The sequence below is a fragment of the Spea bombifrons genome, chromosome 5, assembly GCF_027358695.1.
Source record: "Spea bombifrons isolate aSpeBom1 chromosome 5, aSpeBom1.2.pri, whole genome shotgun sequence".
NCBI classification, from domain to species: Eukaryota; Metazoa; Chordata; class Amphibia; order Anura; family Pelobatidae; genus Spea; species Spea bombifrons.
This window is the reverse complement of record NC_071091.1, coordinates 22,919,368-22,932,320: the sequence shown is the minus strand read 5'-3', so window position 1 is coordinate 22,932,320 and position 12,953 is coordinate 22,919,368. Positions and strand designations below refer to the sequence as shown.

The 12,953-nt window shown below is 36.8% G+C and overlaps 1 protein-coding gene across 1 annotated transcript in view; it reads left to right on the top strand.

The window, feature by feature from the left end:
• Positions 1-12,953, top strand: part of SKAP2 (src kinase associated phosphoprotein 2) — a 101,256-nt gene that overhangs the window by 23,160 nt on the left and 65,143 nt on the right. The window contains exon 4 of the mRNA XM_053466830.1: positions 5,641-5,742. Within this exon, the coding sequence (XP_053322805.1) occupies positions 5,641-5,742 (102 nt within the window). The remainder of the gene's footprint in view (positions 1-5,640; positions 5,743-12,953) is intronic.

The window sequence follows — 12,953 nt, the reverse complement described above, 5'->3', positions numbered from 1 at the left end:
CGCAAAAAAGAAAGGATCCTGATCCACGCTTGACCCACTTATGATATTACGCAATACACATATGTCCAAGTATGCCCAAATCACTTTTGTTCCTCGGTAATCCAGCACCCCCAATATGTCTCCCCTCTTTTTTGTGCATGTGAATCACTGAGGTCTAATGCAGAAACATTGTTTGATGTTTTAGTTTTATAGAACAAATAAACTGGACATTTATATCTCTTTGCAGGAGATTGAGATTGGTTTGGTTACTTTGGTATAAGTGCTAAGCATTCACCTTTTGTACTCATTATGTGTCATTGACTTTCCATAAAACCATTTAGAGACGTGGGTGAAATTAAACAAGCTGCACTTATAACAGTAGGAGTTAAATATCAAGCATGTTGCTTTTTAGATAAACCGGGCAATTTCGGCAAGATGAACAGTGGTTAATGTGACTGCTATCCTGTCTAGCAGACTGCTGGCTTACCCACCATGCGCAGGTCCTTTCTGCACACAAATCAATAAAAGGAGCAATCAGAATATGTTTATGATCTTGTTGAAAGGCATTTGGCCTCTTTCTCTCAAAAGCTTAATGGTTGTAAAACAGCCATAGAAACATAGTTAAAGATTATTGCTCTGAATAATGGAAGCCCTGTTACTTTCTAGGAAGGACACCTCTATAGGATATATGACTTGTGAGCATGCGCATCTGTCCGCAAGAAAAAAAAGGCCATTTTTTAATCTTTCTGGTTTTTCCTGCAATTAGTTACCATTGCTTTAAGGCTGTCCCTGATACATCTTGCACTTTTTGGTAAGGGCAGAAGATATTTTAATTAGCACTGAAGTTTAATTATCCTTCTGTGCCCATCAGCAGCGATTTGAGCATTTTTTTTGTGCCATAACTTTTACAAAGAAGTATTTTTAAGCTGATCATTAATTTTATGGTCACAGAAATGAGATGCAGAATTTATGCTGTTGTCATTGGCACAAGCTCACGGCACCACTGACAATATTTCTGATTGTAATAGAATGACTGTGAACTAATGGGGCAATAAACATTCTTTTGAACATACATTTCATTTCAATGTCCGATTAGTGTGTAATGTTCTTAATTATAATGCTCATAAACTTCAATCACAGCATTGCTTGGCAATATACAAGTAAAAGATATTAGGTGCTTGGAGACAAAGATGGATTAAGAGTTAGATCCACAATACTGCTCTTGAAAAGGGGTTGTATTCAGTTCATTGAATTAAACTTCTATCATTTAAGCACTAAGTACAAAAGAAGTTTGCTTGGCAGTAATGGGATTTCGGTTTTGGATTTGTATCTATACACTAATTGTAAAACGTTCATTTGTCGGTTGACTATATTGGCTTGTTTACTGTATGTCCAGAATTGGCTGAGATTGTCTTTGTATTTTACGTAATGTCCAAGTTTGCACCTGGCAGAATAGCAGAGGTAAAAGAATCCATAACTTGGAAATGAGATCAACATGAGATAAGAAGAAATATTTGAATGCGAGATTAGAAGGGCCGTATAGCTGAGCTCCAGGGTTTTATCTGTTGATCTGTGTCTGATGGATCAGATTTATATATCTCAGGCTTCTACACACCTGGGATTTAATTCAAGAAGCCAGCATATATTTTCAATCATCTGAAGCCAGATGCACTCGCTCCATTGGAAATGGTAAAAAGAACAACCCTTTTGTGGTTACTTTATTCAGTGGCCAAAACGCTTTAATTTAATCTCGACAACAGTATCTAGTGAGATTATACCTGGTGGAGAAGACAGAGATAAAACAAGTCATAACATCAAAGTGACAACAGCGGGATTAAAAAGCAGACAAAAGTCAACAAGACAAAATAATCATTTTTGCTTTTTTTATTAACATGACTGATATTGTCTTTACACTATTAAACTAAAAAAAGAATTTGTTTAAGAAATATAGCTGATTTCACCAATCCACTCTACTAATCCGAATACTCAACTGCTTTCATCATCTCAACAGTTACATTTTTTTACATTTGTATCTAGGTGGGGAAGTGCTTGTCAAGTGTGTTTAAAACACTTATCCTTCAACTTTGTTATTTTAAAGGAGATAAAGGAGAAAACATGATTGGGAGGAATGTACGTGCCACAGGGCCAACTTCAGAGCTGAATCCAAAGATTAGCAAAAAGACCATCTGTACCAGTATAAGGTGGCATGTACTGGTCATGACGTCTTCACTATTTTACTCACAATGCAATTTATCTACATGGCACCTGAGTGTCCCCTCTTTGCCCCCCGCCCTTTCTTCTACAAAGAGAATAATCCAAGTACCAGTTGCATAGTCTAAGAGATCATAATAGGTGTGCATGTCTGCTCCTCTACTTGCCCTTCTCACTTAAGTGGCTACAAAAATGAAGATATGATACCATAACATGCTGTCTATCAAGGTAGCTGAGACTTGTTTTGTTTTCTAATTCGGCTACTAAAGATTTTACTATTCCTCACAGAGAACTCACAGCAACAAGGGTTGGGAAGACTAGAGAAACAAGTGGTGCAGTTGGCAAAATAACCATAGGGGCCACAGCTGTGGCAGGCAACTGAGCCCCACTGGCCGACTCCTTAGCACACTGTGTGCCTCTGTGTACATCTCAATGTTCCTGCTCAGTGTCTGTTCATATGTTGATGTTGTGACTCAGGGTGCCAGTTTGTGATATCATAATCCAAGACTCTGTGGCTTAATGCATGTGGACCAGAGAGGTCTGTGACAATAAAGCCAAATCACTCCTGGCCCCAGTGGTATAACTCCATGACACTCCTTATAGGACAACACAAGGTAGTCACTGCCTACTTACCTTAGTTTCTCCACCTGGTATTGAAATGAAGCTCTAATTAACCCCTGCCAGTCATTTTGGGGCTTTATAGGAATTGTATCCAAGTAATCCAGTCAGTAATAAGCTTTTGACCACTTCTACATGATTGACTACAAACAGTGTTTCTGTGACCAGTAGCAGCCACTTTATTATTTTCCAATCTTTGGCACTGATAAAACATAACTGTATTAATCATAGACAAAGCTCACCTTCCCACTGATCTCAGTGGCATACAATATGTCACATGTGTGATTCATTGTGTCAAGCTTCATGGAATCAGCAGGAAAACGAAAAAATATGGTGTTATCTTAACCCTTTGAGTTTAGTAATGGTATGCCGCATACTGTGAAGCAATGTGTTGTTCACCCGTGTGGCACCAATAACATTCAAGATTAAGAGCTGCAAAAACTCGTTAACCAGAGAGTTCTGGCATCTGTAACAGTTTTACTTAAAATTATGGGCAAGCCTGACATTTACAACCTAGGACATCACTTTTAATTATACAGATGATGTTTCCCACATTAAAGGCACCAATAAACATAAGAAAATTACAGTATTTTCCCAGGCTGAATATTGGGCTTTTGCCATTATCTGGAAAACAATCGTGAATATTTTGGGCTCATATGTAGTTTGCCTTTCTAGTAGGGGTAGCATTAATATCATTCTCGAACAGCACACACAAATACTCACAAATCCATCATCTTCTTGCACTGTCCAGCCTCTTTCTCCGCAAACCGGAACCCCCAGAGCTCAGAACACTGTAACTAGGACATTTCACACAACACAACGTGCAATGTCATTGAGTTAACACCGAGGCTACAAATTGGAGCCTTATTTTTGGCTATATGCTGCTTCATGCTAGTGGTGTCTGATCACTGGCTACAAAAGGCGCACAACGCCCCATATTGCATTTTGCAGATAAGATTGCAAATTTCGGCTTTATTTTCAGCAATATCTTGCTTCAGGCAAGATATGCACATCTTAAGTGTTCTTACTGTATAACAAAAGCAATTTAATTGTCTAGTTTGTTGCTTTGAAACTCTACAGTAAGCTCAATGTTTAGAAGTGACCCTGTTTGTAAGCAGGCAGCCAATGTTAAAGGCACGTTATGACATAAGGTAATTTTTCATAAGAACTTATGCTAAATATGTCTGTGAGTTTACAGGCAATATTCTAAATGTCCACTTGGATCAGTTAGGATTGCCATATTATAAAATATAAAATAAATCCTAGCACACTATTTTTTATTAATGACATCGTACAGAAGAACTTGTCAACATGCATTTTGACCCTATAAAAAAATTGACTCTTCAACAGGGCAAAAAAAAAAAATCAGGCCTTCTGGGATTTATTTTTTATCTTGTGATGTTTTTGGTAGGCTTTTTTACAGAAAACCTATATCCCAAGGCACCTTAGTGCTAGAGGAATTCCTTTTTGGAAATCAATTACTCAGTTATACATCCTACATATTGCAGGGCATCACATTTATCCAGAAACATGTATGTGTTGTGGAAAAATGGCCAGTGGTGGTTAACCTAATGTCCGTGTGCTTGATTTTTTTTGTGCCCGTTCTTGTAAATGAAGCCATAAATAGTCTACAGCTTCCAAATATGTTGGCATCAAGGAGAGCTGGCCCTAGGGTCTCTGCCAGTCTAGGTGAAATATGTTTCCCGTTCCACACTACTGCATGCGTTTCCTTACTATCACTGGAGAAAGTCATCGTGGCTCCCCCTAGCAGCTCAGCGCTATAGACAGCTGCCAAGTTTGCCTTAGCTCAGCTCGTCAGGGGTGAAAGAGTGCAAGAAGCTGAGCTCATTCGTTCTCTTCCACTGGTTTAGTATTTTTGTCCTCACCAGTGTCTCTACTGGGTCTTGCTTGAATCCAACTCAGCTCATGCTGTGCAAATGGCACTTCTCCTTATCTCCCACCATAGATTTGACAATGAAAAAGATATAAATATCTTTTTGTGCTTATTCTTTTACACAGAAGTGTAATCTATTATTATTATTTATTGTTTTATATAGCTATATTATATTTCGCAGCGTTGTCATCTATAAATAATGTGTATTTTTTTTACACACGATATGCTAACTTGCATAAACCTTACTGTTCGGATAATTCTATGGTAAGTCTAGTCATTTAACTTGATGTTTTCTATCATAATGCCTTATCTAGGAAGCTGACAAAAAAAAGATTTTATAACTATTTTGAATTGCCCAAAAATGCATTGTTTTTGTTTTTAGGCGGGAGAATAATTTATACCAAGAAATTTGGTAGGACTTCCTGTTTGGGAAAACATAAAATATATTTTTTTTTCACTTAGAACTAGCCTTAACACAGTTTTACTGGAAAATACCTGAGATTTTTTAATAAATAAAAACATACCAGTTAAGCTAAATCGCTTTTATGTTAATATGTTTTTTTTTATAATTATTATTTTTTACCTAGGATCCATTTTCACTAATTTAATATATATTCATTGCAAAAAGTAATTGTGGGCTTTTAAGTTAGACTTTTTAGCTTGTGTATTATAAAATGCATGTCATGAACATCGAACAATGACAAATGTAATATATTTGAATTTAATAGAGCTGGACATTGGATTTGCAATAGAAACAGTGACTCCGTGGTGTATTAATAAAACATTTTAATGCCTCTTAATCATTTAACATGACCCGGTTGTAATGTTCAAGAAATTTCCATCTTTGGCGTATAGGAAGATGATTCTTATTTTTCACCATAAATAATTTGTTAAAACCATTCTCTTTATTATAGTAATGTAAGCTCCCTTTTTTACAGGAGACTCAGATGAGTTGGATGAAAACGAAGCGTTTGCTCATGCTCAGGATGCAGTTTCACTTGCCTCTGATCGAGATAAAGATGATGAGTTGCCCTCAGAAGGTATGATTCTGCTTATCTTCCAATGTATTGCTCTATTCCACAAATGAGTGCAGTGGGATTGCCAGAAATAGAAAAAAATGATGTGAGAAAGTACAAAAATATAGGGCAACAGCTGACATTGTAGTTGTTTTCTTCAGACAGGATGTTTTAGGAACAGAAGAGCACTCTCTAGTGGTTCCTTTATATTACAGAGAGATCCTTCTTTTCAGCTAAGTTCAAAAAAAAAAAGAACCCTTTATATTATTGGGTTGTATATGAAATATTTTTTTTTAAAAAATATTTTGAGATATTATATAAATATATATGGTTCTATTAATATATATATATATATATATATATATATATATATATATATATATATTAATAGAACCTGTTATAGAATTTTATGTGAGCCTATTAACGATTTGTTTTTACTTCTGAAATATATTTTGCTTATTTTCTCCCGTTATTTTACTACAGAGAATTTGATGTTAAAGGTATTGAAAAGGCAAAATAGTTCTGTTACATTATATACATTATTTTATAGCAGTTCATTGAGAAAAAAAAAATAAAACGTGAATATATTAATTTCATCAAAATGAAAATTAAGAGGTTATCTTTTTTCTAAAGAGGGAAATCCTTGTTTTTTAAATTAAAAGTTAAAAAGGTACCAAAATATGTTTACCAGCCTCAAATATAAAGACTTAAAATGTAGCATAATTGTCAAATTGTTCCTGGCATCATAGAAATAAAAATGTAACTCTCTGAGGTTTGCTTTCCCTTCTGCAAAGCAGAAAAAGTAGAGCAATGGTTTCCACAGCTTTCCAACAATGAGAACCCCCTGAAAGAAAAAAAAAACAAGAAAAAATGTAGTTAGATAGTTAGGGTGCTTTTTCAAATATTTCCATTTTTTATGCATTCGTTATTCCTATATGGGAAACGTGATCCCAAAGATTTTATTCAGAATTGAATAAATATGTATTTAAAAATTTAAAGGGTGGTGTATAATTCTAGCGTGTCCCCATTAAACACAGTGGAACCCTTTTTTTTTGCTATACGCATTTGTATTTATTTTAATAAATGATGAGCAATGGTGTATTTAAAGGAACGCTTATGTTTTTCATTTTCATATTATATGGGAGCAGCCGTGATTTAATTATATGCAATGAGTGAAGGCATTAGAAGTTTGGTATAAAGTTATGAGTGAATAATGCTTGCTGACATGATACGATGATCAAGCAATACCACTTTGTCTTTAAGTACAATTGGCAAACTAAAATATGCTCCCCGCAACACAGCACACAAGGTTTTATGTTATCCAGATCATTCCCGTTGGATCCATAAATTGCCTTTATTGGGTATAAAATTATGTCTATTGCAGAACAGGGATATGTGAGCTATATGCATGTGCAATAAATAGCCTAGGCAGTGATTCAGAGAAATGTATTTTGTTATCGTCAAAATTTTAGCCCAGTATTTAGGAGCATTTTTTTATTTTGACTTGTTACGTGTGTGCTACAGATTAAGCTTTTTTTGTAATATTTGGCCATTTTAGTTATTGTGACATTAATGTGCATCTAATCCTAACACTAGCCACTAGGATCCCTGCTACATGAAGATTATCTTTAGATGTGAAAGATAGAAAATAAATGCAGATTTTATTTAATCCATATGTCTTCAGATACATACTGTAAATATATTATATAAAATATAAAGTACCGCTTATATACCATATAGTATAGTACAAGGCACACACATTACTATTTGCTTTAATGCCTTGAATCTTGGAACAGGGATTGCACAAGTACACAAAATGCTAATGAGTGTATATATATATACATATATATATATTTATATATATATATAATCACTATAGATACATAATGTGCTTAATTTTTTCTTTACATACGTACTGTTTATACAAAATGTTTTTATGCGCGCATATATTTACATATATAATTATTTGCTAGATTGTTACAGCAGATGCATTATAAAACTACTGTGTATTCTTAAAGTTTAAGAGATACCGTTTTTAAGAAAGAAAACTAAATTAGTACAGGTCAGAGGAAGGTCTGTTATTAAATATTATTATGTTGCTCTTTTGATTATTTTTATCATTGTGATAAAATCAGTATATAAAACTATTTATTATAAATGTTCGAATTTCATGGGTATTTTTCATAATAATGCTAATGTAATTTTCAAGGTACTGAAAAGGTCACATCTCGATATCTCTGTATGCATTTTGATCCTCTGTTTTCTGCTTAATATTTCTCTTTCACTGTTCCTCTGGTTCAAAAGTTCACCCTGTTCCCCGATGGCCACCTAATTTCCCAGTTATTCCCTCAAGCCATATGTGTTTTGGTTTCTTTATGCTTTATTAGGTACAATAGGAAAGTAGAATAAGTTATATCTTCTAATGAAATCCAAGCACACCAGTTCAGCGATGCCTCCGACTTGATTGCTGGCAGCAATTAAATCACAGCCCAGGAGTGAAATGCATGGACCAAGGAACCACAAAAATGGATTTGGTTACCAGCATACAAATTGAAATAAATATTTTAAAATGTTAGGCTGTTATGTTACGTTTTGTTGAGCTGCATGTATAATGCTAGAGTTTATGATTGATTTTAAGATCATAAGTTCACGCAGGCTATCAAGAACAGTTCATATGCAGGTTATTGTGTATTGATAAAGGTTTGGAGTAGGAGTTTTGATTTTCACTTTGGACCTTGGTGCTGGAGATTAATGGAATTTCAATGAAGGACTGGAGTGGTCACCGATTTGTCAGAAAAACTGATGGGGATTATATAGTGATGTCTTTTCATTAATACCAGTTGCTTGAAAGGTGTTCTACTCCGCCATACAAAAGAGGTGATATAATTGATTTTGGAATAGGGTTCGTTCTTTTTCTTCACTTATTGATGTGCAGCTGAGTTGACATCTAAATGACAGTTTTCAATAGCAACAGTAGCATTGCGACATCAGTATTTCCTTATTGATATGTAGAGTGTTACATTAATGTCAAAATCTGACATGTAAACGAGTGTACTACTTGTATATTAACCTCTTTGTTACAAGAAAAGATCTGATGTTCATCGAATTGGCCCAATGGGCCCAGAAGGGTTAAATGGATCATCAGGAAACAGGAAGTCCTCCTATTCTGCCTTATTTAAAATAATTAAAAAAACTTCACAAGATTTTTTGTCCTCTATAAAAAAAATCTTAATTTTGTCGTATCTGAAAAGTTTAACCCTTTAAAAGATAGCATAGCATTCCCATCCCTGTATATAAAGAAAATGTCCAGAAACTCTGTAACTAACCAAGTGAGATGTAAGTTTGTTGACACAGTGTCTACTTGTTTTTAAAAGTACCCCACAAAACAGATTGCGTTATGTAAACACATATGCCTCCATTTTCCATAGAGAATATGCTAGTGGTGCTCACAAGATACATTTCTTTGCCTTTCTAATGATATAATATTTGTAAGTGTGCAATAACAATGAAAATATTGCAGTATGTTAAACTTGCCGGGATAAGGGATGGACGTTCTTATTGTGTAATGTTATATTAGATCTTTTCTCATAACATATTCTGCATTATAATTTACCAAGACTTGTGGTTAATAAACTGTGAGCTTTATTAAGTGCAGATCTGCACTCCACTTTGGCTAGTACTATAAAATCCGTTCTTTATGAGCTCCTTAAGTATAGTCCTTTGTAAAATTATATACTGGGCCACTGGAGAGTTTTTTTTATCATTACATTAGAATTAATTTCTTAAAAGTGACCCTATATTTTCATACAGATAATTGTAATATCCGGTCATCACTAATAAGTACTTTACCAAAAAATGTATCTATCAAAGGGTCCCGCTTTTCTTGAGCTTAACTATTTTTCCACATCAACACAAATAAAACATAATTAATAGAAATAAAACAATTGTAGAATCGTCTACACTCCTTCATGATGTTACTCTTTGTTTATAGTAAGCATTGACATCATATAATGTCCCACATAATCTGAGGTGTGGGCACTGCACGTGCAAACCATGTTTCACTGTAAAGTAGGCCCTGTACAAGTGAAGCCAATGAAGTTCCACTCTTGTGATATTGGATGGGACTGTTGGCACACAACTCCTCGTTAAGACTGTCTCATTCATATCAGGACACAAAATAGAGTGTAGGGCACAACATAATATGACACATACCACACAACTTAGGGGTGGAAAAACTAGGCACTTGAGCTCCCATAAAATGACTTAGAGTTGCTTTCAGCCCTTCTACTTCAAGACACTTCCTTTTTGGTCTAGAGGCTGTAATCCCCTCAGCGGCAGGGCACAAGCTCCTGTGCAGCCTGTGACCCGGCCCATAAGCCCATGAAACATGGAGGAAAAGGAGGCGTAATGGGAGAGGAAGGCGGCTGAAGAGCCAATCAGAGATCTAAAGCCCTCCAACTCTTCCTGTCTGGGTGAAGATGGTCACTGGGAGGAAGGAGAAGGCTCTGCACCGGATTAATCAGAAAATATATATACCTGCTATAGAGCCGGCTCCTCCCTGCTAGTGTCTGACAGCCCCCCATGTTAATCCAGAGCTCACAGGCTGCGCCGGTTATTATACCATTGGAGCAGCTCAGGCTACAAATCTAGTCCAAGTTGACTTCAGAATGGTAGACTCTGGGGCTGTGGAGCAATTGCGTTATGTGCCCCTTGGTTAATCTGGCCCTGGCCATCACTAACCCACAGGGCTTTGTGGAAAAGTTCAATTTTTCATGATAATGATAACATCCTGGATCACCCCTGTGAGCTTCTGTTGTATGAAGTTATCCCTGTATACATGGTTAAATCATGAAAAATCTCCCTAAATTCACTATGTCTTATATAGGATCATCACAGCATTTATTACAGGGGAGGCTCACTGGAGTTGGTCCTCATAATGCATAGTGAAGTCAGTGACCGAAGAAGGTTCTCCTGTAAACATGCAAAGTCCGCAGTTAGTACAGCCATTATTTATTTAACATAGAAGTGCTAGTTATGTAGGAGATACCTACTGGGCACACTGGGCATAGGAGGCTACCCGTGTATCCCCCCTCTGAATGCTGCACTTAGCTGTTGCTATGAGAGATCACTTAAAATAAATTTCTGTTGTTAAGTGGCAGCCTTAACTCCCCCAGCAGAATTGTGTTTAAGGGTTTACACAAGACAGCTGATGATGGTTTACTTTTAAACCTTGAAGTTGCATCTCAAGGGGTGAGAATGCTGCTGATCAGTCTGAATGATCTGCAGCTTCTCTGTAAGTTAAAGTAAAAATAAAATCTGTTCATTGCCTTCAGACAACAATCAATCCAGAAGTGGAAGTGACATTAGCACAGAATGCATCCTTTGATCTTTCCCTCAACTCCCCTAGTTACGGCTCTGATCTATGCGGACAGCATGTGCATAAATTGGTCCTGCCTTCAAGGGGCAAGAAAACAAATTCTGGACCCCCAGCAACACAAGTTCGAAGAAAATAGCCACACAATTCATATTACCTTTCACGGATGCCTCCATTTCCAGTGCAGCATGTTATGTGCTGTCAGATTTTGTTGGAAATGCAGGTGGAATATCATTTTACTAAGGGCATGTACATACAGAACTAAGCAACTTTTAATTACTCTTTGACCTGCCAAACACTGCTGCTTTATCTTGTCTGCATCCTGAGGCTACCGATTTTTTTGTGGCTTTTATCCTAGTTTAAGCTATACCTTTTTTCACGTCTGCCGTCACCCAGGAGTACAAACCACAGAAATTCTTCACCCTAAGCCGCCTAGCAAGGGGTTGATCCCCTAGTTAAGCGGACAGGGACTGGGATGATCCCAACAATGTGGAGGCTCAGGTGTAGGCAGGTATAATAGGCACTGAGTGTAGCTGTCAGTAGGATATCTGGATAGGTAACACTGCAGGTAGAATCACAGGACAGGATTACTGGATGCCAGGTAGCAATGCAGAACGGATGGTCAGACACAGACGGGTGTCATACAAGCCAAAGTTGGTTCACGGAGCAGACAAGGCAGGTATTGTGCACAGGCAGGACAATCAAGTACAGAATCAATCGGCCTGGAGAGTAGTCAGGCAAGCCAAGGGTCAACAGCAGTACACAAATCCAATACAGCTAAGCAGGACCGCATTAGGGTGTCTGTGCTTAGCAGTTTTGGATTTTTAAATCGGGCGCCTGAGCTGCTCCACCTCTTGCTGTCACAGGCGCACCACCTGTGGGACCGCTCTTCGGTGTGAGGTAGGGTAAGTACATGCCGGCTGGATAATTTGTAAAATAGATCTGGCAGACATTATACGCAGTGTAGGGTACCCTTCCTTCTCATTGCATTCATTTCATGTTCAACTTGGGCATTATAGGAATGAGAAATGTGTCGGATCTAGGTAACAGAGGATCTAAGAGCTCTGTGGTTTATTAGATGTTAACGACACAATAGCTTTTAGGCATGGGAATAATTATTAATGTGGTGGGATAGGGTTAAGCCATTTTTGCAAATCTTATTTAACTTCTTAAACCCTAATTCACTATGCTTAGTGCATTTATTGTGACATTAGCATCAGTTAGTAACATTAATGGCACTACCATATTCCCTGAAGGAAACAAAGTAAAAATCATTGGATTCTAGCATGATGTTAAAAGCTTTAGAAATAATGGACAAATTATATGCTAATCAGATGTAATTATCTGGGTTCTACACTCATGCTTTAACATTCCTAGCTAGAGTTAACCTTATGTTACCTGTGAAACCAGGGAATATCTATCGATATATAAAGCGACTCTAGAAAAATACGGCCATTTAACAATGATATCTCTAGAACTTTACTTATTAAACCGATCCACTGTGTCAACCATCTCTGGTTAATCAAATGTATTTTTGAGCCTCAAAATATAACACTTAATCCATGTGCAATGCCCTTAGCGCTTAACCCCTTAAGGCCAAGTCTGACCGATACTGCCACTCCAGTTGCCGATCAGGTCATGAATGCCTGGCGGCGCTCTGCTATACTATAATACTATAAAAACATAAAGTGTGGCGGCATGTATGTCATTTGGCGGCCACTGGCCTTAATGTACCAGGTACACTTAATCATCCACAGACTTCTAGAACTAGTGGTTGTTTACGAATTTGAAATAAACGTGATGCAGCAACTAGATGACCACTATTACACCCTACAAAACAAAAAAGTAACAGCAGTAGTTT